A 26,490-nucleotide genomic window follows, 5' to 3' on the forward strand; every position below is an offset into this window, starting at 1 on the left:
TCAAATCCCGGCTCTGCCACTTGCCAGCTGTGTGACTGTGGGCAAGTCGCTTCACTTCTCTGTGCCTCAGTTACCTCATCTGCAAAATGGGGATGAAGTCTGTGAGCCCCACGGGGGACAACCTCATTCCCCTGTATCTACCCTAGCGCTTAGAACAGTGCTCTGCACATAGTAAGCGCTTAACAACTACCATCATCATTATTATTATTATTAAAGTATAAACCGTCATCCCCGGCGATCCCGGGCCCCCGCGCTCATGACATTTTTCAGATGGGTTTGCCAAGACAAAGCCTGACGGAGCTTAAAACCACCGGGGACAAATCACATGGAAGACAAATTGCGAAAGACGAAATGTAGACTCCGACGGCCGCGGCTCTAAGAGCGACATTAAAAATGTCCGAGAAGATGGAAAAAATTACGCAACTAAAACTCTGATTTTTAACTAAGACACCAGGGGAGAGCGCGAACGCAGTCCCCCACTACCACCAATTATGCAGTCGAGTTTCCCGCATTTGGGGAAATCGCAGGGGTCAGCACAGCCCAAGTGCAATGGCGGAGCCTCACCCTGGGAAAACCACCTACGTGACCATGGTTGTCTCCCCTGCCAGGTAAGCCGAGAAGCAGCGTGGCTCAGTGGAAAGAGCCCGGGCTTTGGAGTCAGAGGTCATCAGTTCAAATCCCGGCTCTGCCACGTGCCAGCTGTGTGACTGTGGGCAAGTCGCTTCACTTCTCTGTGCCTCAGTTACCTCATCTGTAAAATGGGGATGAAGTCTGTGAGCCCCACGTGGGACAACCTCATTCCCCTGTATCTACCCCAGCGCTTAGAACAGTGCTCTGCACATACTAAGCGCTTAACAACTACCATAATCATTGTTATTATTATTAAAGTATAAACCATCATCCCCGGCGATCCCGGGCCCCCGCGCTCATGACATTTTTCAGATGGGTTTGCCAAGACAAAGCCTGACGGAGCTTAAAACCACCGGGGACAAATCACATGGAAGACAAATTGCGAAAGACGAAATGTAGACTCCGACGGCAGCGGCTCTAAGAGCGACACTTGAAATGTTCGAGGAAGTAGAAGAAATTACGAAACTAAAGCCCTGATTTTTAACTAGGACACCAGGGGAGGGCGCGAACGCAGTCCCCCACTACCACCAATTATGCAGTCGAGTTTCCCGCATTTGGGGAAATCGCAGGGGTCAGCACAGCCCAAGTGCAATGACGGAGCCTCACCCTGGGAAAACCACCTACGTGATCATGGTGTCTCCCCTGCCAGGTAAGTAGAGAAGCAGCGTGGCTCAGTGGAAAGAGCCCGGGCTTTGGAGTCAGAGGTCATGAGTTCAAATCCCGGCTCTGCCACTTGCCAGCTGTGTGACTGTGGGCAAGTCGCTTCACTTCTCTGTGCCTCAGTTACCTCATCTGCAAAATGGGGATGAAGTCTGTGAGCCCCACGGGGGACAACCTCATTCCCCTGTATCTACCCTAGCGCTTAGAACAGTGCTCTGCACATAGTAAGCGCTTAACAACTACCATCATCATTATTATTATTATTATTAAAGTATAAACCGTCATCCCCGGCGATCCCGGGCCCCCGCGCTCATGACATTTTTCAGATGGGTTTGCCAAGTCAAAGCCTGACGGAGCTTAAAACCACCGGGGACAAATCACATGGAAGACAAATTGCGAAAGACGAAATGTAGACTCCGACGGCAGCGGCTCTAAGAGCGACATTAAAAATGTCCAAGAAGATGGAAAAAATTACGCAACTAAAACTCTGATTTTTAACTAAGACACCAGGGGAGAGCGCGAACGCAGTCCCCCACTACCACCAATTATGCAGTCGAGTTTCCCGCACTTGGGGAAATCGCAGGGGTCAGCACAGCCCAAAGTGCAATGGCGGAGCCTCACCCTGGGAAAACCACCTACGTGATCATGGTGTCTCCCCTGCCAGGTAAGTAGGAAGCAGCGTGGCTCAGTGGAAAGAGCCCGGGCTTTGGAGTCAGAGGTCATGAGTTCAAATCCCGGCTCTGCCACTTGCCAGCTGTGTGACTGTGGGCAAGTCGCTTCACTTCTCTGTGCCTCAGTTACCTCATCTGCAAAATGGGGATGAAGTCTTTGAGCCCCACGGGGGACAACCTCATTCCCCTGTATCTACCCTAGCGCTTAGAACAGTGCTCTGCACATAGTAAGCGCTTAACAACTACCATCATCATTATTATTATTATTAAAGTATAAACCGTCATCCCCGGCGATCCCGGGCCCCCGCGCTCATGACATTTTTCAGATGCGTTTGCCAAGACAAAGCCTGACGGAGCTTAAAACCACCGGGGACAAATCACATGGAAGACAAATTGCGAAAGACGAAATGTAGACTCCGACGGCCGCGGCTCTAAGAGCGACATTAAAAATGTCCAAGAAGATGGAAAAAATTACGCAACTAAAACTCTGATTTTTAACTAAGACACCAGGGGAGAGCGCGAACGCAGTCCCCCACTACCACCAATTATGCAGTCGAGTTTCCCGCACTTGGGGAAATCGCAGGGGTCAGCACAGCCCAAAGTGCAATGGCGGAGCCTCACCCTGGGAAAACCACCTACGTGATCATGGTGTCTCCCCTGCCAGGTAAGTAGGAAGCAGCGTGGCTCAGTGGAAAGAGCCCGGGCTTTGGAGTCAGAGGTCATGAGTTCAAATCCCGGCTCTGCCACTTGCCAGCTGTGTGACTGTGGGCAAGTCGCTTCACTTCTCTGTGCCTCAGTTACCTCATCTGTAAAATGGGGATGAAGTCTGTGAGCCCCACGTGGGACAACCTGATTCCCCTGTGTCTACCCCAGCGCTTAGAACAGTGCTCGGCACATAGTAAGCGCTTAACAACTACCATCATTATTATATTGTGTTCTTGCACACTCACTGGTTAAATGCCCGCTAAATTCGACAGACTCAATGAGCTATAGAAAAGTCGAGTGGCAAGCAAGGGGCAAACCCAAGCTTAAAATCCAGGACCCTCTGTTAAAACCTTGCTGCTTTAAATTGACCATGTCGTTTCTAATAATAATAATGATGCTGCTTGTTAAGCGCTTACTATGTGCCAAGCACTGTTCTAAGCGCTGGGGTAGGTCATCAGGTTGTCCCACGTTGGGCTCACAGTCTAAAAATCCCCACTTGACAGATACGGTAAGTGAGGCACAAATAATAATAATAATAATAGAAGAAATTATGAAACTAAAGCCCTGATTTTTAACTAGGACACCAGGGGAGGGCGCGAACGCAGTCCCCCACTACCACCAATTATGCAGTCGAGTTTCCCGCACTTGGGGAAATCGCAGGGGTCAGCACAGCCGAAGTTCAGTGGCTGAGCCTCACCCTGGGAAAACCACCTACGTGATCATGGTATCTCCCCTGCCAGGTAAGTAGAGAAGCAGCGTGGCTCAGTGGAAAGAGCCCGGGCTTTGGAGTCAGAGGTCATCAGTTCAAATCCCGGCTCTGCCACGTGCCAGCTGTGTGACTGTGGGCAAGTCGCTTCACTTCTCTGTGCCTCAGTTACCTCATCTGTAAAATGGGGATGAAGTCTGTGAGCCCCACGGGGGACAACCTCATTCCCCTGTGTCTACCCCAGCGCTTAGAACAGTGCTCTGCACATACTAAGCGCTTAACAACTACCATCATCATTATTATTATTATTATTAAAGTATAAACCGTCATCCCCGGCGATCCCGGGCCCCCGCGCTCATGACATTTTTCAGATGGGTTTGCCAAGACAAAGCCTGACGGAGCTTAAAACCACCGGGGACAAATCACATGGAAGACAAATTGCGAAAGACGAAATGTAGACTCCGACGGCAGCGGCTCTAAGAGCGACACTTGAAATGTTCGAGGAAGTAGAAGAAATTACGAAACTAAAGCCCTGATTTTTAACTAGGACACCAGGGGAGGGCGCGAACGCAGTCCCCCACTACCACCAATTATGCAGTCGAGTTTCCCGCATTTGGGGAAATCGCAGGGGTCAGCACAGCCCAAGTGCAATGACGGAGCCTCACCCTGGGAAAACCACCTACGTGATCATGGTGTCTCCCCTGCCAGGTAAGTAGAGAAGCAGCGTGGCTCAGTGGAAAGAGCCCGGGCTTTGGAGTCAGAGGTCATGAGTTCAAATCCCGGCTCTGCCACGTGCCAGCTGTGTGACTGTGTGTGACGCTTCACTTCTCTGTGCCTCAGTTACCTCATCTGCAAAATGGGGATGAAGTCTGTGAGCCCCACGGGGGACAACCTCATTCCCCTGTATCTACCCCAGCGCTTAGAACAGTGCTCTGCACATAGTAAGCGCTTAACAACTACCATCATCATTATTATTATTATTATTAAAGTATAAACCGTCATCCCCGGCGATCCCGGGCCCCCGCGCTCATGACATTTTTCAGATGGGTTTGCCAAGACAAAGCCTGACGGAGCTTAAAACCACCGGGGACAAATCACATGGAAGACAAATTGCGAAAGACGAAATGTAGACTCCGACGGCAGCGGCTCTAAGAGCGACACTTGAAATGTTCGAGGAAGTAGAAGAAATTACGAAACTAAAGCCCTGATTTTTAACTAGGACACCAGGGGAGGGCGCGAACGCAGTCCCCCACTACCACCAATTATGCAGTCGAGTTTCCCGCATTTGGGGAAATCGCAGGGGTCAGCACAGCCCAAGTGCAATGACGGAGCCTCACCCTGGGAAAACCACCTACGTGATCATGGTGTCTCCCCTGCCAGGTAAGTAGAGAAGCAGCGTGGCTCAGTGGAAAGAGCCCGGGCTTTGGAGTCAGAGGTCATGAGTTCAAATCCCGGCTCTGCCACGTGCCAGCTGTGTGACTGTGGGCAAGTCGCTTCACTTCTCTGTGCCTCAGTTACCTCATCTGCAAAATGGGGATGAAGTCTGTGAGCCCCACGGGGGACAACCTCATTCCCCTGTATCTACCCCAGCGCTTAGAACAGTGCTCTGCACATACTAAGCGCTTAACAACTACCATCATCATTATTATTATTATTATTAAAGTATAAACCGTCATCCCCGGCGATCCCGGGCCCCCGCGCTCATGACATTTTTCAGATGGGTTTGCCAAGACAAAGCCTGACGGAGCTTAAAACCACCGGGGACAAATCACATGGAAGACAAATTGCGAAAGACGAAATGTAGACTCCGACGGCAGCGGCTCTAAGAGCGACACTTGAAATGTTCGAGGAAGTAGAAGAAATTACGAAACTAAAGCCCTGATTTTTAACTAGGACACCAGGGGAGGGCGCGAACGCAGTCCCCCACTACCACCAATTATGCAGTCGAGTTTCCCGCACTTGGGGAAATCGCAGGGGTCAGCACAGCCCAAAGTGCAATGGCGGAGCCTCACCCTGGGAAAACCACCTACGTGATCATGGTGTCTCCCCTGCCAGGTAAGTAGAGAAGCAGCGTGGCTCAGTGGAAAGAGCCCGGGCTTTGGAGTCAGAGGTCATGAGTTCATAATCCCGGCTCTGCCACTTGCCAGCTGTGTGACTGTGGGCAAGTCGCTTCACTTCTCTGTGCCTCAGTTACCTCATCTGTAAAATGGGGATGAAGTCTGTGAGCCCCACGTGGGACAACCTGATTCCCCTGTGTCTACCCCAGCGCTTAGAACAGTGCTCGGCACATAGTAAGCGCTTAACAACTACCATCATTAATATATTGTGTTCTTGCACACTCACTGGTTAAATGCCCGCTAAATTCGACAGACTCAATGAGCTATAGAAAAGTCGAGTGGCAAGGAAGGGGCAAACCCAAGCTTAAAATCCAGGACCCTCTGTTAAAACCTTGCTGCTTTAAATTGACCATGTCGTTTCTAATAATAATAATGATGCTGCTTGTTAAGCGCTTACTATGTGCCGAGCACTGTTCTAAGCGCTGGGGTAGACACAGGGGAATCAGGTTGTCCCACGTGGGGCTCACAGTCTAAAAATCCCCACTTGACAAATACGGTAAGTGAGGCACAAATAATAATAATAATAATAGAAGAAATTATGAAACTAAAGCCCTGATTTTTAACTAGGACACCAGGGGAGGGCACGAACGCAGTCCCCCACTACCACAAATTATGCAGTCGAGTTTCCCGCATTTGGGGATATCGCAGGGGTCAGCACAGCCCAAGTGCAATGGCGGAGCCTCACCCTGGGAAAACCACCTACGTGACCATGGTGTCTCCCCTGCCAGGTAAGTAGAGAAGCAGCGTGGCTCAGTGGAAAGGGCCCGGGCTTTGGAGTCAGAGGTCATGAGTTCAAATCCCGGCTCTGCCACTTGCCAGCTGTGTGACTGTGGGCAAGTCGCTTCACTTCTCTGTGCCTCAGTTACCTCATCTGTAAAATGGGGATGAAGTCTGTGAGCCCCACGGGGGACAACCTCATTCCCCTGTGTCTACCCCAGCGCTTAGAACAGTGCTCTGCACATACTAAGCGCTTAACAACTACCATCATCATTATTATTATTATTATTATTATTAAAGTATAAACCGTCATCCCCGGCGATCCCGGGCCCCCGCGCTCATGACATTTTTCAGATGGGTTTGCCAAGACAAAGCCTGACGGAGCTTAAAACCACCGGGGACAAATCACATGGAAGACAAATTGCGAAAGACGAAATGTAGACTCCGACGGCAGCGGCTCTAAGAGCGACACTTGAAATGTTCGAGGAAGTAGAAGAAATTACGAAACTAAAGCCCTGATTTTTAACTAGGACACCAGGGGAGGGCGCGAACGCAGTCCCCCACTACCACCAATTATGCAGTCGAGTTTCCCGCATTTGGGGAAATCGCAGGGGTCAGCACAGCCCAAGTGCAATGGCGGAGCCTCACCCTGGGAAAACCACCTACGGCTCCGGCCGGCTCTTTCCACTGAGCCACGCTCACTTTCATTCCATTGTGTTTATTCAGTCCGTACTGTGTGCACGGCACGACACTACACAGCGGACAAGTAGCATAGCCGGGGTAAGAACCCACGTCTGCTTCCTAGCAACCAACCGGAAATGATTAAACCAAATCTCGAAAAATACTCTCAAGTTGAAAATTGGTCCATACTCCGAATTCTTATTTTACACCACACCAGGAGAGAGGTAATTTTTAAATTCATTTAAAATTAAATCTGCTTCCCCCTGTACATTGTAAACTTGTTGTGGGCAAAAAAAGTGCATATGTACTTTGTAGTGCCTCAAGTGCTTAGCAGAGAGAGCCCTGTTTAAAGTTAACTCCTCATACACCACTGATAAAAATAATAAAATAAAAGGCTAGTTACTCGCTACAAAAGAAATTTTCACCTTTAAAATGGTACTCAATTGATTAACCATATTACTGCACGCTCATAGCTTGAAGACAACTGAAAAATATACTGACAAAGCACCCAACAATACTTCATTGACTTTCCCGGCTTTAAAAGTGAAAGGAAAGCGTGAAATTACACCACCTAAAGGCAAAAGGAAAAAAACTTTCTAAATCACTTTCTCGACTACTTTCTATAGCTCCGAAAAGTAACAAACCAAAACTCCGAAACAGCTCTGCTCTTAAACTGACTGTTTCAGGGGAGAGTGCGAACGCAGTCCCCCACTACCACCAATTATGCAGTCGAGTTTCCCGCACTTGGGGAAATCGCAGGGGTCAGCACAGCCCAAAGTGCAATGGCGGAGCCTCACCCTGGGAAAACCACCTACGTGATCATGGTGTCTCCCCTGCCAGTTAAGTAGAGAAGCAGCGTGGCTCAGTGGAAAGAGCCCGGGCTTTGGAGTCAGAGGTCATGAGTTCATAATCCCGGCTCTGCCACGTGCCAGCTGTGTGACTGTGGGCAAGTCGCTTCACTTCTCTGTGCCTCAGTTACCTCATCTGTAAAATGGGGATGAAGTCTGTGAGCCCCACGTGGGACAACCTGATTCCCCTGTGTCTACCCCAGCGCTTAGAACAGTGCTCGGCACATAGTAAGCGCTTAACAACTACCATCATTATTATATTGTGTTCTTGCACACTCACTGGTTAAATGCCCGCTAAATTCGACAGACTCAATGAGCTATAGAAAAGTCGAGTGGCAAGCAAGGGGCAAACCCAAGCTTAAAATCCAGGACCCTCTGTTAAAACCTTGCTGCTTTAAATTGACCATGTCGTTTCTAATAATAATAATGATGCTGCTTGTTAAGCGCTTACTATGTGCCAAGCACTGTTCTAAGCGCTGGGGTAGGTCATCAGGTTGTCCCACGTTGGGCTCACAGTCTAAAAATCCCCACTTGACAGATACGGTAAGTGAGGCACAAATAATAATAATAATAATAGAAGAAATTATGAAACTAAAGCCCTGATTTTTAACTAGGACACCAGGGGAGAGCGCGAACGCAGTCCCCCACTACCACCAATTATGCAGTCGAGTTTCCCGCATTTGGGGAAATCGCAGGGGTCAGCACAGCCCAAGTGCAATGGCGGAGCCTCACCCTGGGAAAACCACCTACGTGACCATGGTGTCTCCCCTGCCAGGTAAGTAGAGAAGCAGCGTGGCTCAGTGGAAAGAGCCCGGGCTTTGGAGTCAGAGGTCATGAGTTCAAATCCCGGCTCTGCCACTTGCCAGCTGTGTGACTGTGGGCAAGTCGCTTCACTTCTCTGTGCCTCAGTTACCTCATCTGTAAAATGGGGATGAAGTCTGTGAGCCCCACGGGGGACAACCTCATTCCCCTGTGTCTACCCCAGCGCTTAGAACAGTGCTCTGCACATACTAAGCGCTTAACAACTACCATCATCATTATTATTATTATTATTAAAGTATAAACCGTCATCCCCGGCGATCCCGGGCCCCCGCGCTCATGACATTTTTCAGATGGGTTTGCCAAGTCAAAGCCTGACGGAGCTTAAAACCACCGGGGACAAATCACATGGAAGACAAATTGCGAAAGACGAAATGTAGACTCCGACGGCAGCGGCTCTAAGAGCGACACTTGAAATGTTCGAGGAAGTAGAAGAAATTACGAAACTAAAGCCCTGATTTTTAACTAGGACACCAGGGGAGGGCGCCAACGCAGTCCCCCACTACCACCAATTATGCAGTCGAGTTTCCCGCACTTGGGGAAATCGCAGGGGTCAGCACAGCCGAAGTTCAGTGGCTGAGCCCTGACGTCCTCCGGACGTCACGGCTCAGCTCGCCTTAAATATAGCGGCTCCCGGAGGGTTTCCTTCAAAGGAGCTTGGGCAGTGTAGTGGCGGAACAGACCAAGTGATCGACCGACGGACGGCTCCCGGACCCGCCGGACTTACAGCGCCATGCCCGGCCCCGGCACGTACGCCTTCTTCCTCCTCCGCCGCCTCTTGGGCCGGCTCCGGCCGGCGGGCACGGGCGGGCACAGCCCCGCCCCTCGAGAGGAGCCGCAGCCTGAAAACACCGTTTACGTGATTATTCTCCTCTCTCCTGTGACGGGGCAGAACGTCCTCGTTTCCCTCCAAATCAACCCGCTAGGACACCGGGCACCGGGCACCGGACACGGGACTGACCGCCGGCCGGCAGGGTCCGGTCTAGAAAGTCTATGGGGCGGAAATCCCCCAATCCAAAACTCAGCCGAGAATGGAGCACCTAAGGCTGGATCGGCCGCCTCAAAGCCTGCGGAGACCTCGGACTAAACAGCTGGCTTCAACGGATGGGTCCCACGGTCGCCAATGGAGCCCCGTGGTCCTCTTTGCCATCGATAATCATTAGTAATAAAAAGCAGTTCACGGCTACTACAAATTACGCGGGCGACCTTTCCGCATTTGCGGGTGCTTCTCCACGTTGGTGAGAATAAATGAAAAATACGAAAAACGAAAGGAAATACATTATTTCCCCACGGGCACGGGGCAAACCGATCGACCGACCCCCGGAACCCCGGACCCCCGGACCCCCGGACCCCCGGCCTGGCAGCGCCAAGTCCGGCCCCTAGCGCGCGAAAGCCTTCTTCCTCCTCCGCCGCCTCCTGGGTCGGCTCCGGCCGGCGGGCACGGACGGGCACAGCCCCGCCACTCGAGAGGAGCCGCAGCCTGAAAACCCCGTTTACGTGATTATTCTCCTCTCTCCCGTGACGGGGCAGAGCGTCCTCGTTTCCCTCCAAACAACCCGCTACGCCACTGAGAGCGGGCACCGGACTGGCCGCCGGCCGGCAGGTTCCAGTCTAGAAAGTCTACGGGGCGGAGATCTCCCAATCCAAAACTCAGCCGAGAGTGGACTACCTAAGGCCGATCGGATCGGCCGCCTCAGTGCCTGCGGAGACCTCGGACTATAAGGCTGACTATAACGGACGGTTCCCACGGTCGTCAATGGCGCCCCGTGCTGCTCTTTGCTATTGAGAATAATTACTAATAAAAAATGCCAACTTAAGCCGCAGTCTCTGCCGCCTGTCTCAATTGTCTCCCAAAAGGAGATCTTCGGAAAACCTCCCCCCTTTCCACGGGCCGTTATTCCCTGACCCACCTCTCGAACGTAAATGTTTGCCACCCTCTACTTGCCCCTCCTGCTCCCCTGGCGGTTGGTTTTCTCCTCTTTCCCTCTCCTCTCTTCTCCACCCGCTCGCATCTCTCACCCTCTTCCTACCCGACCTCACCATGGGATGGGATGTGTGTGTCTCCGCTTCGGTGATACTGAATTAGTAGATAACGGAAAGACACTGAAATGAAGAAACTCGTCCACCACCGCCAAGAGAACAAGGGGCAAAAACTGGGTTCACCTCTTACCGCTATTGAGCAGAGCGGAATTGAGTGAAGGGCTACCGTTACCTGGATTAACTCACTTTTGCCCCCAAAGCCCACGAGAAAGCGCGAAAGTTGCCTATGGCAAACAGAAATTATGCTGCCGACCGTTCCGCTTTTGAGATAATAATAATGTTGGTATTTGTTAAGCGCTTACTATGTGCAGAGCACTGTTCTAAGCGCTGGGGTAAACACAGGGGAATCAGGTTGTCCCACGTGGGGCTCACAGTCTTCATCCCCATTTTACAGATGAGGGAACTGAGGCACAGAAAAGTTAAGTGACTTGCCCACAGTCACACCGCCGACAAGCGGCAGAGCTGGGATTCGAACTCATGAGCCCTGACTCCTGACTCTTTCCACTGCGCCACGCTGCTTCTCTAGATGCGGAGCTGGCTTCTCCGCGTCAGAGAGAATACAAAACGCTGGAAATACAATGAAAAATACTAGCTTAAAATCACCGGGGACAAATCACAGCGAAGACAAATTGCGAAAAATGAAATGTGGACTCCTACCGCCGCGGCTATAAGAACGACATTAAAAATGTCCAAGAAGATGGAAAAAATTACGAAACTAAAACTCTGATTTTTAACTAGGACACCAGGGGAGAGCGCGAACGCAGTCCCCCACTACCACAAATTATGCAGTCGAGTTTCCCGCATTTGGGGAAATCGCAGGGGTCAGCACAGCCCAAGTGCAATGGCGGAGCCTCACCCTGGGAAAACCACCTACGTGATCATGGTGTCTCCCCTGCCAGGTAAGTATGAATTGCTAGCCGCCCAACGGTCGTGGCCCCCCCACCTGAGGCACTGTACACTTGCGCTCCCTAAGACGTGCCAAAAATGATGGGGCTTGGGACGGTCTGAGCCCGCTACCTAACACTCATAAAATGCTGCTCTTTTCCCCGCAAAGGCCGCGGCGTGACTGAACCGAAAGGTCCGCCGAGTCATTTCCCAGGATGCACAGCGCCACGTCCTCATTTACATATCCCCGCCCCTCATGGCTGACGCCACCGCCCCTCCCATTCGGTCAACCGTCCGTACTGAGCGCTGGGCCCTGTACTAACCGCTTGGGAGAGTACTATGCAACAACAAACAGACACATCCCCTGCCCACAGCAGCATTACAATCTGCGGGGGGTCGGGGGGGGGGGAGGTGGACATTAATGTGAATAAATTGAGTAAATTACAATAGAACAATGTAACAGACACTTTGCCCCCAAAGAGTGGACATCTTCTAGAGAAGGTAGTTGCAGGTTTACTCTCCCACCCCCCCGCTTCAAAGCCTTCCTGAAGGCACATCTCTAAGAGGCCTTCCCAGCTTCAGACACAAATTTTCCTCACCTCCCACTCCCTTCTGTGTCGATCCCTTTGCTCTTTCCCCCTCTCCCTGCCTCTCAGCACTTGAATGTATATCCGTAATTTTATTTAGATGTCTTTTTATTTAATGTCTGCCTCCCCCAGACTGTGAGCTTATTGTGGGTGGGGATTGGCACTTCTGCTGTATTGTACTTTCCCAAGTGCTGATCACAGTGCTCTGCATACAGTAACCACTTGATAAATACGATTGAATTCAATGACTGAATGAAAGTCTTAACGGTCCCTGACCTTACAACAGAAACTGGCAATGGACATATTTGTTTTTGGAAACCAGAAATGCACTTGTTTGGACATGAAAACACACAGACAATATAAAATGAAAGTGAAACTTTCAGTGCATGCTCAACACCCTGTACTTAATTTCTTCTTTTTAAAATCCCTATCTTCCACCCAACGTAAAGTACAAAGCTTCTTGGGGGTTTATTTGTTCCACAGTGGCACGATATTAAGCGCCAGGATAGATGAAAACTGAGCAGGTTCCGTAACTTCCCTTGTCACCACTGGGGCTCCCAATAAAAATCCCCACATTACAAGTTGAGGCATAAAAACTTTAACGGATTTACTTAAGACACAAAAAACAAGTAGCACAGGCGATAGCAAAAACTCTCTAGAAGATGCCAACAATCCTCTTGTCTGTGGGAATTCACTATTTTCCTCCCCGAAAAACCTAGATTTCTATCAGTATACAAATTCACAGGCATATTTACTGCAAATTTTGAAGGACTAAAGCACTTTTATTACTACCCTTTCTTAAAGCAAAAAAAAAACTATTCTGTCTTTTCCTCCCCGAAAAACCTAGTGAAGATATCACTATACAAATTCACAGGCATATTTACTGCAACTTTTGAAGGGCTAAAACATTTTTATTACTATCCTTTCTGGAAACAAAAAAGACTATTCTGTGCTTTCCACCCTGAAAAGACCAGTGAAGATATCGCTATATAAATTCACAGGGATATTTACTGCAAACCTGGAAAGACTAAAGCATTTTTATTACTACCCTTTGTTGAAACGAAAAAAACTCTTCTATCTTTGAACTAAATGCCCGGGGAGAGCGCGAACGCAGTCCCCCACTACCACCAATTATGCAGTCGAGTTTCCCGCATTTGGGGAAATCGCAGGGGTCAGCACAAGCCCAAGTGCAATGGCGGAGCCTCACCCTGGGAAAACCACCTACGTGATCATGGTGTCTCCCCTGCCAGGTAAGTAGAGAAGCAGCGTGGCTCAGTGGAAAGAGCCCGGGCTTTGGAGTCAGAGGTCATGAGTTCAAATCCCGGCTCTGCCACTTGCCAGCTGTGTGACTGTGGGCAAGTCGCTTCACTTCTCTGTGCCTCAGTTACCTCATCTGGAAAATGGGGATGAAGTCTGTGAGCCCCACGTGGGACAACTTGATTCCCCTGTGTCTACCCCAGCGCTTAGAACAGTGCTCTGCACATAGTAAGCGCTTAACAACCACCATCATCATTATTATTATTATTATTAAAGTATAAACCGTCATCCCCGGCGATCCCGGGCCCCCGCGCTCATGACATTTTTCAGATGGGTTTGGCAAGACAAGGCCTGACGAGGCTTAAGCCCACCGGGGACAAATTACATGGAAGTCAAATTGCGAAAAATGAAATGTGGACTCCTACCGCCGCGGCTATAAGAGCGACACTAAAAACATCCGAGAAGAAGAACAAGACTACGAAACTAAAGCTCTGCTTTTTCAACTAAGACACCAGGGGAGAGCGCGAACGCAGTCCCCCACTACCACAAATTATGCAGTCGAGTTTCCCGCATTTGGGGAAATCGCAGGGGTCAGCACAGCCGGAGTGCAATGGCTGAGCCTCACCCTGGGAAAACCACCTACGTGATCATGGTGTCTCCCCTGCCAGGTAAGTATGAGTTACTTTCCGCCCAACGGCCACGGCCCCCCACCTGAGACACTGTACACTTGCGCTCCCTAAGACGCGCCCAAAATGGTGCGGCTTGGGATGGGCTGAGCCCGCTACCGATCACTCACAAAATGCTACTCTTTCCCCCGCAAAGGCCGCGGCGTGATTGAAGCGAAAGGCCCGCCAAGTCACCTCCCAGGATGCACAGCGCCCCGTTATATTTACATAACCCCGCCCCTGAAGGCTGACACCACCCCTCTCATTCGGTCAACCGCCTGTACTGAGCGCTTACTGTGCGCAAGGCCCTGCACTAAGCGCTTGGGAGAGTACTATGCAACAATAAACAGACCCATCCCCTGCCCACAACGGCATCACAGTCTAGAGGGGGAGATGGACATTAACGTGAGTAAATGAGTAAATAAATAACAATAGAACAACGTAACAGACGCTTTGCCCCCAACGAGTGGACACCTTCTAGAGACGATAGTTGCAGCTTTACTCGCACATCTTCCTGAAGGCACATCTCCTCCAAGAGGCCTTCCCAGGTTCAGCCACACTTTTCCTCATCTTCCGCTCCCTTCTGCGTCGCCCTCCACTTGCTCCCTTTGCTCTTCCCCCCACTCCCTGCCCCACAAGTGTATATACGTAATTTTATTCATATTCATTCGAAAAAGTTTACTGAGAGCTTACTATGTGCAGGACACTGTACTAAGCACTTGGAATATACAATTCGGCAACAGAGACAATCTCTGCCCAATGACTGGCTCACAGCCAAACGGGGGAGACAGCAGAGCAAAACAGAACGAAACAGAAACAAGAAAACATCATCAAGATAAATAGAATAAATAGATAAATAGGGTAATTAATATATACAAATGAGCACAGTACTGAGGGGAGGGGGAAAGGGGGAGAAACAGAGGGTGGGGGGAGAGGAGGGGGAGCAGAGGGAAAGTGGGGCTCAGGCTGGGAAGGCTTCTTGGAGGAGGTGACTCAGGCACACAGTAAGTGCTTAACAAACAACACACATTACTATTAATATTGATGTCTTTTTATTTGAATTGATGTCTGCCTCCCCCCCAACTCCCAGACTGTGAGCTTTTGGGCGAGGCTTGGCACTTCTGCTGTATTGTACTTTCCCAAGCGCTGATCACAGTGCTCTGCACACACCAACCACTTGATTAATACGAATAAATTCCATGACTGACCGAATGAAAGTCTTAAACGGTCACTGATCCTGCAACAGAAAGTGGAAATGGATCATTATTTGAAAACACACAGATAATATAAAATGAAAGTGAAACTTTCAGCGCGTGCTCAACAACCCTGTCCTTAGTTTCTTTCTCCTTAAAACCCCTCTAACCCACCAAACCTAAAAAAAAAGCTTTATGTGGGGGTTTACTTGTTCCACACTGACACTAATATTAAGCGCCAGGATAGATGAAAACTCATCAGGTTCCGTGTAGTCGAAATTGGGATTTACAGATTAGATAAGAAAGATAAAAAATATTTTTGTGATGCGTTTAAAATCCCACAACAAATAGCTCAGCCAAGAAGTAAAAGTCTGGTTTCTTCCGCAACACCCAAACCTCGCTATGTTATGTCAGAAAAACGGACTCGACCTCTACCATAAAACTATTGTTAGCTCGGAATACTCCACCCGTTGTAACAGAAACTAACAGTCAGCTCGCTGTCTCTTCAAATAAAATCAAATCAATCTTCTTTTCAACAGTACACCAGGGGAGAGCGCGAACGCAGTCCCCCACTACCACAAATTATGCAGTCGAGTTTCCCGCATTTGGGGAAATCGCAGGGGTCAGCACAGCCCGAGTGCAATGGCGGAGCCTCACCCTGGGAAAACCACCTACGTGATCATGGTGTCTCCCCTGCCAGGTAAGTATGAGTTGGAAAGCTCCCGGGTGGGACGCCATGATCAGTAGGACGCTGTGGGCATACGTCTGCTACGACACGGAACGGCTAAACTCATAGGCCATTTGCTATGGAACTGTAGTAAACTATCGCTAAGAGAGAGCGGCTGCTGCTCTCTGCAAAGTCCGTAAATCGCGTTAATGAGAAGATTGGCAGGTCATTTCCCAGGATGCACAGCGCTGCCGCCTCACCATGTCCCCGCCCTTGTCGCTGACGTCACCCAGCGGGGCCTTCAGCTTCCCCCCCCCAACACCCCTTAAGGCGCATGCGCAGTACCTTTCTCTCCCTCTCCTTCCTTAAGCCTCCCAACCTTAATAGAAGTAACTGGATGACACTAAAGAAGGCGCAAATCGAGCCACCCAAGCACGAATTGCTTAACCCACAATACCTCGGCCAAATTCCACTACGACCGAAATGTGATCCCTCTTTTAAATAAAATCTCCAAGCTAAATTAATCCGCCGGGAAATGTCATAGAGATTCCCAGGTAATGGAAAATCTTTCCTTCAAACCACGTCAGGGTAGCGCGCGAACGCAATTCTTCACTGCCACAAATTATTCAGTCGAGGTTTCCACCATCTGGGGAAATCTCCGGAGTGCGATGGCTGAACCTCACCTTGGGAAAAACACCTAAGTGAACATGGTCGGTGAGAGTTAACTCCTCCACAATTGCTCAATAGCCTGTGCACAGACACACTACAACCTCATGATGAATTTGCTAAGGGGAGGTCTATTCACTACATTTACGAGTAAAATGCCGCCCTTCTCTGCAAAGTCACTTAAATGACAATATTGAAAATATGGCAGAAGCACTTCCCAGTATGCACAAGGCTCTCCTACACAGCTCATAAACTCAATTGCTGACATCACTGGCCAGACTCTTCCTTATGCCTTTCTCCACACTTTCCTTCTATTTATTCTTAATTGCACATGCTCAATCTTCAAAACTCCCAATCTCAAAAGATCATAAACGAAAAAAGAGACTGTAAGCTTGTTGTGGGCAGAGAATGTGTCTGCTTATTGTTACAGTGTAATCTCCCAATTGGTGAGTAGTGTTTTGCCCATAGTTAGGATTCAATAAATACAATTGATTGATTTACTAGAAGAGATGGCACACAGCAGAACCCAAATATACAACCTAAGTGCTGAGTCCCTTAGTCTCAATTTCTTAAACTAAAGCGTTGTTAAAACACTGGCAGCTGTGCCCAGAAATGAATGACTTCATATCCCATAAGAACTTGTCATTTAAACAAAATACCCATATGTACCTTTAGAACAAGGTGTCACGGTGCAGTTTCTCAGTACCCCAAATTATCTGGTTCAGTTTCCCTCAATTGGGGAAATCACAGGGATTAGCACAGCCAGAGCGCAGGGGGTCAGATAATAATAATAATAATGTTGGTATTTGTTAAGCACTTACTATGTGCCGAGCACTGTTCTAAGCACTGGGGTAGATACAGGGGAATCAGGTTGTCCCACGTGGGGCTCACAGTCTTAATCCCCATTTTACAGATGAGAGAACTGAGGCACAGAGAAGTTAAGTGACTTGCCCACAGTCACACAGCTGACAAGTGGCAGAGCTGGGATTCAAACTCATGACCTCTGACTCCAAAGCCCGTGCTCTTTCCACTGAGCCATGCTGTATGTATGAATGTTTAGCCACAGGACACGACACCACGGCCGGACAACACACATAAAAGGCTGGGGGTTTCATAGTACCCCGACGGAAATTCAGGATTATTGCCTGCCATCAAATGCAACACCCCATTCTGCCACCAATAAGAATTTCCTATCTTGACCTTAGCATGGCATCTACACCTCCTTTGCTTACCATATGCTCGGTCCTCTTCCAAACATTTTCACTACGTTAGTACCCAAGCACAAGTTTTTGTGGGTTCTGATTCTGCAGTTTTGGTTTTTGGTTTTTTTTGGTTTACTGAAAACCTAGTACACATTTCAGGAGCCATGAAAACACCCTCTAATCCATGATATCCTTCTTACTTAGACTGTGAGCACCATGTAGGAAAGGGACTATGTCCAATCTGATTAACCTGTATCTACCCCAATGCTTAGAACACTTTATGGCACACAGTAAGCACTTAACATGTATTATCATTTTTGTTTTTATTATTATGACATAACCTCTCAGTCTTTCAAGATCTCCACTGCCTTTCGATTTACTGTGCACTCTCCCATCAACAAAGCATTACACCTAATAAAAGTCAGGGAAAGCTACCCAAATTGGAAACTCTGAGCTTACATTCTAAATGGGGAAGACACCTATTTTTTTTGTTGTTGTTCTTCGTCTTTGTCTACTTGAAGGCATGAACATTACTATAAACAATAAGCCCAAGTGAATTAAAGTACATTTAATATTTTAAGCAGGTGGATTTCTCTCTGGGTCTACCCCACTCTAAAGTACCAAGTAGACAGTGGGCAAATTTACAAGAACACTTCATCTGCAGCACAGGAAAACTATTCTGCCAATTTACAAAGGTCTTTGGCTACTAAAAAACAATTTGCTACTTCAAGATAGCCTCTAGCTTCTTCCAACAGTAGGAACTGCTTGAAAATAGTTGACTTTTAAAAGATAACATACAGCATTTCTTCCAATCGGTGCCACTAGAACGTATTTATATTGCCATTCAGGAAGGATAGCATTCCTTTTGACTCTTCAGGACTTCTACAGTGGCTGAAGCTGGCTGGGATTTGGGGTTGTGTGGAGAGTAGGTAGATGCTCATTGTAAACACTTTGTAGGTATTATTTTTGGAACAGTTTTTATTTGACCTCCTATATTGCTTGGCTGAATTACAGATGGGAGAACTAGTTTACACCTTGGTCTCTTGGAAAGAGCCAGTGTGCTGCTCTGAGGATCTATGATAGAATGTGGTGGCTGGGAGTGGGGAGGGGAACAACACCTCGTGACTATCTTTTGGATATTTTGACTTGAAAATTGAGGGTGAGGCTGATAATCCATGTGAGGCTTCCAAGTGCAGTGGGTCTGGGTGGAACCAACATGAACATGGGCTCACGTGGTCTCGGAGGGCTACCGGTTTTCTCAGGGGCATCCTCATTTGGGAAAAATTCCAAGCCAGGGAGGCATGCCACAGTGCGTTACAGGACTGTAACACACACAGAAATTCCACAGATTTGAGGGTTTTCCTGAGTTGTTCACTTCAGGACCAATATGATGTGCCTGGAGGAAGAATTTTGAACTGGTCTGGACCTCGTATTTCCAGTCCGTAAAGGTTTCTACTCTGAAAGTACACTCCTGTTCATAATTCTCTGATGCCAACCAATTCGTCTGGGCGAGGGCTTGGCCCAAAGTTTCGAGAACCGAGGCTCCACCGTGAGTCACCCCTGAAGGGAGCGTCCATCAGCGAGTCTCTTCTTCAGTGCCACACGATCTACTTCTCCCTGCTGTGCCCTGCTGTCCAAGTTTAGGGCTAATGGGGCTGTGGAACTTCTACTTTTCTTATTTTTTTTTTTAAACCCAATCGGCTTTTCACCCCCTCAACGAAATCCCCCAGACCACCACCGTCTTCGACAGACGGAATGGACATCCCCCCCTTTTAGACTGTGAGCCCGCTGTTGGGCAGGGATGGTCTCTATCTGTTGCCCAACTGTCCATTCCAAGCGCTAAGGAGAGTGTTCTGCACATAGTTAAGCACTCAAGAAATACTCTCGAATGAATGTGTGGCTCAGTGGAAAGAGCAGGGGTTTAGAAGTGAGAGGGTTCTATTCCCGGCTCCACCACGTGTCGGCTGAGTGACTTGGGGCAAGTCGCTTCACTTCTCGGTGCCTCAGTGACCTCATCTGTCAAATGGGGATTCATTCATTCAATAGAATTTATTGAGCGCTTACTATGTGCAGAGCACTGTACTACGCGCTTGGAATGTACAAATCGGTAACAGATAGAAACAGTCCTTGCCCTTTGACGGGCTTACAGTCTAATCGGGATGAAGACTGGGGGGCTCCCGTGGGACAAACTGACGACCCTCGATCTCCCCCGGCGCTTAGAACAGTGCTCGGCACATTGTAAGCGCTTACTAATACCAACATTCTTCTTCTTAATGAATTTAGGGCCTGCCCCGGAGGGCCCGTCCTCCCGCCCTGGCTGTTTTTCCGTCTGGTCCTTCCTGAGGGGGCCAAAAAGGGCGGCCCCGAGGTGGTCGGGCCGCCCCTCCCCGGGCCCCTTCACCCGACCCCGGGCGAGCCGGCGTGAGCGCGGCTTGAAGGATACTTGCTTTCTCCGGTGATGGGGTCGGTCGGCGTCGGGTCGGTCAGCGCCGGGGCGCGGCCGGGGCCGGCGATGGGGCAGGTGTCATGGCGGGCCTCGCCGTCCGCGGGGAGGAGACGCGCGGACCCACAGTCCTTTGCGAGGGCGGGAAAAGGCGCCAACGGGCGTCGGGCGTCGGCCATGGCGCCTCCGGCCCACCGGGCCCGGCCCTGTCCCGCCCTCAGCGGGGGGCCGTCGACGAACGGTTGGTGGCCGAGCGGAGCCACCCGGGGCTTGGCGTTCTGAGACGCATTGTAGTTTGGAGGATTAAGCACGGGGTGGGGAGCCGGAGGGCGGGGATGCTCAGATCCCCCCTTTTTCCCTCTGCTCCCTCTACCCCCGCTTAACCCCTCCGCATCTAAACCCTCTTCTCCCCCCTTTCCCTCTCCTCCTCCCCCGTCCCACCCCCTCAGCACTGTACTCGTCCGCTCAACTGTATATATCTTCATCACCCTATTTATTTTGTTTAATGAGATGTCCACCACCCTGATTCTATTTCTTTGCCATTGTTTTAATGAGATGTTCTTCCCCTTGACTCTATTTACTGCCATTGCTCTTGTCTGCCTGTCCCCCCCGATTAGACTGTAAGCCCGTCAAAGGGCAGCAACTGTCTCTATCTGTTGCCCATTTGTACATTCCAAGCGCTTTGTACAGTGCTCTGCACATAGTAAGCGCTCAATAAATACTAATGAAAGAATGAATGAATCCCTGCTCCCTCGCTTGCTTGCTGGGTGATCGAGGGCAAGCCGTTCCCTCTTTTGTGCCTCAGTGCCCTTAAAATAATAATAATAATGTTGGTATTTGTTAAGCGCTTACTATGTGCAGAGCACTGTTCTAAGCACTGGGGTAGATACAGGGTAATCAGGTTGTCCCACGTGAGGCTCACAGTCTTCGTCCCCATTTTACAGATGAGGGAACTGAGGCACAGGGAAGTTGTGACTTGCCCAGAGTCACACAGTTGACAAGTGGCAGAGCCAGGATTCGAACCCATGACCTCTGACTCCCAAGTCCGTGCTCTTTCCACTGAAAATGGGGATTCAGTTCCCTCTTTTTTGCCCTTAAAAATGGGGATTCACTTCCCTCTTTTGTGCCCTTAAAAATGGGCATTCAGTTCCCTCTTTTGTGCCCTTAAAAACGGGGGTTCAATTCCCTCTTTTGTGCTCTTAAAAATGGGGGTTCGGTTCCCTCTTTTGTGCCCTTAAAAATGAACTTCTATCCACCCCAACGCTTAGGACATAGTAATCGCTTAAGACATACCATCTACAGCCCCACCCAGCTCGCAGCAGTCCTCACCCCCGGGCCATTTCTTGCCCACCTAAAGGCTCCGGGCCGGAGGCTGGACACGTCCACTCCTCCCGGGTCATCACGGTGTGATGGGCAGCATCCCAGGGCCGCCACTTGTCCACTCAAAAGCCCCTGGCCGGAGGAAGGATATGTCCGCTTCTGCCGGGTCATCGTGGGGAGGATCGGGGCGTAAAAAGCGCCTCCGCTGGGCGACACGTTGTGGGGAGGCGCTTGGCCCTGCAGCATGGCGGCGGGGCCCGGCTCTGTTCCTCGTGTCATTTTCTTCGCCTCTCCCTCCCCTCCTTTTCTCTCTCCGCCCCTCCCCGCCCTGCCGCTCTCTTCCTCGTGTCATTCATTCATTCATCCGTTCATTCAATTCTATTAATTGAGTGTTTACTATGTGCAGAGCACTGTATTAAGCGCTTGGAGTGTACAATTCGGCAACATAGGGACGATCCCCGCCCAACAACGGACTCACGGTCTAAACGGGGGAGCAAAAAGAACAAAAGCAGTCTGGCGCAGACATCAAGATAAATAGAATCACAGAGATATAGCGCGGCTCAGTGGAAAGAGCCCGGGCTGGAGAGTCAGAGGTGATGGGTTCAGGGGAAGCAGCGTGGCGCAGTGGAAAGAGCCTGGGCTTTGGAGTCAGAGATCATGGGTTCGACTCCCGGCTCTGCCACTTGTCAGCTGTGTGACTGTGGGCAAGTCACTTAACTTCTCTGCGCCTCCGTTACCTCGTCCGTAAAATGGGGATTAACTGTGAACCTCACATGGGACAACCTGATTACCCTATATCTACCCCAGCGCTTAGAACAGTGCTCTGCACATAGTAAACGCTTAACAAATCCCAACATTATTAAATCCCGCCTCCGCCGCTTGTCAGCTATGTGACTTTGGGCGAGTCACTTCACTTCTCTGGGCCTCAGTTCCCTCAACTGTCAAATGGGGATGAAGACTGTGAGCCCAAGCGGGACAACCTGATCACCTTGTATCCTCCCCAGCGCTTAGAACAATGCTTTGCACATAGTAAGCGTTTAACAAATGCCATTATTAGTATTATATACATCTCATTACAAAATAGGGTAATAAATAAGATCTGCAAATATGCACAGTGCTGAAGGGAGGGGAAGGGGGAAGAGGAGAGGGCGGGAGAGGGGGGAATGGGAAGACTGTGAGCCCGTTATTGCAGAGGGATAGTCTCTATCAGTTGCCGAATTTTCCATTCTAAGTGCTTAGTACAGTGCTCTGCACTATAATAATTCATTCAATAGTATTTATTGAGCACTGACTATTGAGTCAGTGCTCAATAAATACTATTGAATGAATTATTATTCTTTGCTTCACAGATACTATCACGTCCATTATTACTATTTGCTTCACAGATCGCATCATTACTGGTGAGCCCGTCATTGGGCAAGGATGGCCTCTATCTGTGGCCCAATTGTCCATTGCAAGCGCTTAGTTCAGTGTTCTGCACAGAGTCAGCGCTCAATAAATACTATTGAATGAATGAATTATTATTATTCGCTTCACAGATACTATCACGTCCATTATTACTATTTGCTTCACAGATCGCATCATTACTGGTGAGCCCGTCATTGGGCAGGGATGGTTTCTATCTGTGGCCCAATTGTCCATTCCAAGCGCTTACTACAGTGCTCTGCACAGAGTCAGCGCTCAAGAAATACTATTGAATGAATGAAGGGGAGGAGGAGCAGAGGGAAAGGAGGGACTCAGTTTGGGAAGGCCTCCTGGAGGAGGTGTCATCCTCTCCGCCCCGCCCCCGGAGGTCCCGCCCCGCTCGGGATTTCGGGCGGCGGAGGGCTTTGCGCTTGCGCGCCCAAAGCGGCCGAAGTTTCCCTTTCTGCATCGTCGCTTGACTGCCCTTTTTCCGAGTCAAACGGCCGGTCTGTCGGTCGATGTGGCCGCGGGGGTCCGCGGGGCTGGGCTGGGCCCCCCCGCCTCCCAATGCAGCGAGACGTGGGCAGTTTCCCCGTGGCCCCCGCCGTGCGGGCGAAGCTGGTGGCCGCGGGCTTCCAGACGGCCGAGGAGCTGCTCCACGTCAGTCCTTCCGACCTCAATAAAGGTAATAATACCCGGGTGTGTGTGTGGGGGGGGGGGGGCAGACTTTACTGTGTGCCAAGCACTGTGCCGAGCGCCGGGGGACAGAGACAAGCTAAGCAGGGCCCACTTGGGGTTCGCCGTCTAAGCAGGAGGGAGAAGAAGCGTTGAATCCCCATTTTACCGAGACGAGGGAACTGAGGCACAGAAAAGTGAGGTCACTTTTTGCCTAAAATCTCACAGCAGACAGGTGGCGAAGACAGAATTAGAACCCAGGGCCTCCGACTCCCAGACTCTTGTCCTTAGCACTAGGCCACGCTGCTTCTCAGGAGTCCCTTTCTCTCCCCACCAAGAAACAAAACACCACCTGATTCTCGTCCCTCCTCTCCACCTGCAGCCCCCCTACCCTGGTTTCCTTAGCTCTCTGGTTTCAGCTCCGTGCTCCTAAAGTTTGGGGAAAAACTCCCGAAACTAACATGAAGTCTATCGCGGAGTTTTTACTTTCGTCGCCAATGAGGTCGCTCCACATCGGTATTGCTTTTTCATTTAGACTAAGTGATGCGATTTCCAAACAACTCAAGCACGGGTTGGGATGGACCTGAACCTACTTTATGGAAATCAAAATCTAAGCGGTTGGGGGAAGCCTCTAATTGGGAGGAGGAGAGGATAATTACAGTTTTTTGTTCAGCACTATGTGCCAAGCACTTTTCTAGGCGTTGGGGTAGCTACAAGATTATCAGTATGGATACAGGCCCTGTCCCAAATGGGGTTTACAGTCTAGGGAGGAAGGAATAGGATTTAACCCCCATTTTACAAATGAGGAAATTGAGGCACGGAGAAGTGAAATGACTGGCTCAAGGTCACAAATCAGGCAAGTGGCAGAGACAGAATTAGAATCTAGGTCTTCTGACATCCAAGCCTGTGCTCTTTCCACCAGGCCACCCTGCCCCATCCATTAGAGAGGCAATGTGAGAAGCAGTGTGGCTCAGTGGAAAGAGCCCGGGCTTGGGAGTCAGAGGTCATGGGTTTGAACCCCGGCTCTGCCACTTGTCAGCTGTGTGACTGTGGGCGAGTCACTTAACTTCTCTATGCCTCAGTTACCTCATCTGTAAAATGGGGATTAAGACTATGAGCCCCACGTGGGACAACCTGATTACCCTCTATCTACCTCAGTGCTTAGAACAGTGCTCTGCACATAGTACATGCTTAAATACCAACATTGTTATTAGGATATTTTTAGTCCTCTTAAGGCAGGACTTTTTGGGTTCTGCATGGTTTTGTTTGGCAGGTAGCCCACTGTAGAGTCTAAGATTGTTGTTTTGTTTTGTTTTGCTTTCTTTTAATGAAAAGAGCCAAGGATTTCCATTTTTAGCAGAGAAGCTTCCCGCCTGTCTGGAAGTTGGTTGTTCCAGATAATATGCCAAGTAATTGTAATGCCCCAAGGTGGCACACTTAGCATGAGAGATGTCAGACCAGCATTCAGAAAGTGGAATATATTTTGTCACTCTTCAGCTCTTTTTCTCTGTGTGCGCTATTTGTTAAGCACTTACTATATGCCAGGCACCGTACTAAGCGCTGGAGTAGTTATAAAGTGCTCAGATTGGACCCAGTCTCTGTCCTCCATATGGCTCACTCAGTAGGCCCGTGGCAGAGCTGGAGCTACAATCCAAATCCTCTTATTCTCACGCCTTTCCTTGTTTATTCTACTAGATCAGGCTCCCTCTGGAAATACTAATTCAGACCCGAACCTGACCCGAAGTAAGCCTGCTGCTCTAAAAGCAGTGGGGTGGAGGAGGCAATGGACAGAACATAATAAAGAATGAGATAAATGATAAAGGAAAGAATTAGATAAATGATAAGGAAAAAGAGCAAATTAATAACAGTGATAACACTAACCACAAAAGCTACAGGCTATTACATAGGTTGAAGGGAACAGTTTCAGGTTCCTCACTGCCCAAGTGGGGCTGTCCCCAGAGTCACAGCTTGCCAACATTCTAAATGTCAGAGGGGAAAAGCTGCCTTAATAGCTTCTCGCTCTTCTTTCCTTACAGGATCGGCTTGTTATAGTTATTTTTAATAATTTTAAAAAAATAAATATTGGAGAAGCAGCGTTCCCTAGAGGTTAGAGTCCAGGAGTCAGAAAGTCCTGGGTTCTAGTCCCGGCTCTGCCACTTGTCTGCTGTGTGACTTTGGGCAAATCACTTAATCTCCATTTTACAGATGAGGAAACTGAAGCACAGAGAAGTTAAGACTGAGGGCCCTATGTGGGGTAGGAACTGTGTCCAACCTGATTACCTTGTCTCTACCCCAGCACTTAGAATGGTGCTTGGCACATAGTAAGCACTTAATAAATACCACAGTTATTATTACTAACCAAAGTACCTGGCAGGCAGGTAGGGCTGGGGTAGGGAAAGCAGGGAATCACTTTCACAGAGCTGCATGCTTAAACCTCTTAGTTAATTAGTTATGGCAGACAAGTGGCAGAGCCAGGATTAGGACCTATGACCTTCTGACTGCCAGGCCCATGCTCTGTCCACTATGCCATACATCTGTAGTTGCCCAGGAAAAGAGAGCTGGCATCTTTGGGCACCTGGAGTTGAGGGTATAATCACCCCCACCCTCAACTCATTGCATCTCTAAACTCCTCTTGCAAATCCTTACTCTTATTTAAATCTGTCTCTGAGAGTTTTTAAATGTAGAATGTAGTGCAGTCAGCCACTCTACATGGGCAGGCTGTGACTTCCAAATTTCTAGGCAGTCAGGAAGCATGACTTTATTTTGCATAGCTTTAAAATAGATTACTTTGCCATTTTTTTAAATTTTGGGAATGAAAACACTTGAGAGTTTCCTATGGGAAATATTACTTCTTTTAGCTCTCTTTTATTTAACACTGTTTTCATAAAACCTATTACGTTGTTTACCAGATTATTTGGTATGCAGTTATGAG

General features: G+C 49.3%; 1 protein-coding gene, 17 non-coding genes and 1 pseudogene across 18 annotated transcripts in view; 1 reads left to right on the top strand and 18 right to left on the bottom strand.

Annotated features, from left to right (window-relative positions):
- Positions 1–451: 451 nt before the first annotated feature.
- On the bottom strand, positions 452–616 carry LOC114818009. The gene has a single exon (XR_003765837.1). It is a non-coding gene; the product is annotated as a U1 spliceosomal RNA (small nuclear RNA).
- Positions 617–1,123: 507 nt separating this feature from the next.
- Positions 1,124–1,287, bottom strand: LOC114818178. The gene has a single exon (XR_003765999.1). It is a non-coding gene; the product is annotated as a U1 spliceosomal RNA (small nuclear RNA).
- A 510-nt stretch (positions 1,288–1,797) lies between these two features.
- LOC114818083 lies at positions 1,798–1,962 on the bottom strand. Its single transcript, XR_003765904.1, has one exon. It is a non-coding gene; the product is annotated as a U1 spliceosomal RNA (small nuclear RNA).
- A 506-nt stretch (positions 1,963–2,468) lies between these two features.
- Positions 2,469–2,633, bottom strand: LOC114818094. Its single transcript, XR_003765915.1, has one exon. It is a non-coding gene; the product is annotated as a U1 spliceosomal RNA (small nuclear RNA).
- Positions 2,634–3,250: 617 nt separating this feature from the next.
- On the bottom strand, positions 3,251–3,414 carry LOC114817996. The gene has a single exon (XR_003765824.1). It is a non-coding gene; the product is annotated as a U1 spliceosomal RNA (small nuclear RNA).
- Positions 3,415–3,924: 510 nt separating this feature from the next.
- On the bottom strand, positions 3,925–4,088 carry LOC114818179. Its single transcript, XR_003766000.1, has one exon. It is a non-coding gene; the product is annotated as a U1 spliceosomal RNA (small nuclear RNA).
- A 508-nt stretch (positions 4,089–4,596) lies between these two features.
- LOC114818180 lies at positions 4,597–4,760 on the bottom strand. Its single transcript, XR_003766001.1, has one exon. It is a non-coding gene; the product is annotated as a U1 spliceosomal RNA (small nuclear RNA).
- A 510-nt stretch (positions 4,761–5,270) lies between these two features.
- LOC114818167 lies at positions 5,271–5,435 on the bottom strand. Its single transcript, XR_003765988.1, has one exon. It is a non-coding gene; the product is annotated as a U1 spliceosomal RNA (small nuclear RNA).
- Positions 5,436–6,061: 626 nt separating this feature from the next.
- Positions 6,062–6,225, bottom strand: LOC114817991. The gene has a single exon (XR_003765819.1). It is a non-coding gene; the product is annotated as a U1 spliceosomal RNA (small nuclear RNA).
- Positions 6,226–6,741: 516 nt separating this feature from the next.
- On the bottom strand, positions 6,742–6,911 carry LOC114818031. The gene has a single exon (XR_003765857.1). It is a non-coding gene; the product is annotated as a U1 spliceosomal RNA (small nuclear RNA).
- A 659-nt stretch (positions 6,912–7,570) lies between these two features.
- LOC114818003 lies at positions 7,571–7,735 on the bottom strand. The gene has a single exon (XR_003765831.1). It is a non-coding gene; the product is annotated as a U1 spliceosomal RNA (small nuclear RNA).
- A 619-nt stretch (positions 7,736–8,354) lies between these two features.
- Positions 8,355–8,518, bottom strand: LOC114818150. The gene has a single exon (XR_003765971.1). It is a non-coding gene; the product is annotated as a U1 spliceosomal RNA (small nuclear RNA).
- A 510-nt stretch (positions 8,519–9,028) lies between these two features.
- LOC114818034 lies at positions 9,029–9,179 on the bottom strand (annotated as a pseudogene).
- Positions 9,180–11,337: 2,158 nt separating this feature from the next.
- On the bottom strand, positions 11,338–11,501 carry LOC114818039. Its single transcript, XR_003765861.1, has one exon. It is a non-coding gene; the product is annotated as a U1 spliceosomal RNA (small nuclear RNA).
- A 1,658-nt stretch (positions 11,502–13,159) lies between these two features.
- On the bottom strand, positions 13,160–13,324 carry LOC114818105. The gene has a single exon (XR_003765925.1). It is a non-coding gene; the product is annotated as a U1 spliceosomal RNA (small nuclear RNA).
- Positions 13,325–13,835: 511 nt separating this feature from the next.
- LOC114817995 lies at positions 13,836–13,999 on the bottom strand. Its single transcript, XR_003765823.1, has one exon. It is a non-coding gene; the product is annotated as a U1 spliceosomal RNA (small nuclear RNA).
- Positions 14,000–15,520: 1,521 nt separating this feature from the next.
- Positions 15,521–15,656, bottom strand: MIR1367 (microRNA mir-1367). Its single transcript, NR_034762.1, has one exon. It is a non-coding gene; the product is annotated as a microRNA mir-1367 (primary transcript).
- A 69-nt stretch (positions 15,657–15,725) lies between these two features.
- LOC114818050 lies at positions 15,726–15,889 on the bottom strand. Its single transcript, XR_003765871.1, has one exon. It is a non-coding gene; the product is annotated as a U1 spliceosomal RNA (small nuclear RNA).
- A 7,422-nt stretch (positions 15,890–23,311) lies between these two features.
- RAD51C (RAD51 paralog C) overlaps positions 23,312–26,490 on the top strand; it is a 30,423-nt gene continuing 27,244 nt past the window's right edge. The window contains exon 1 of the mRNA XM_001509317.5: positions 23,312–23,568. Within this exon, the coding sequence (XP_001509367.2) occupies positions 23,451–23,568 (118 nt within the window). The 5' untranslated portion in view covers positions 23,312–23,450. The remainder of the gene's footprint in view (positions 23,569–26,490) is intronic.

The sequence above is a fragment of the Ornithorhynchus anatinus genome, chromosome 17 (genome assembly GCF_004115215.2).
Source record: "Ornithorhynchus anatinus isolate Pmale09 chromosome 17, mOrnAna1.pri.v4, whole genome shotgun sequence".
NCBI lineage: Eukaryota > Metazoa > Chordata > Mammalia > Monotremata > Ornithorhynchidae > Ornithorhynchus > Ornithorhynchus anatinus.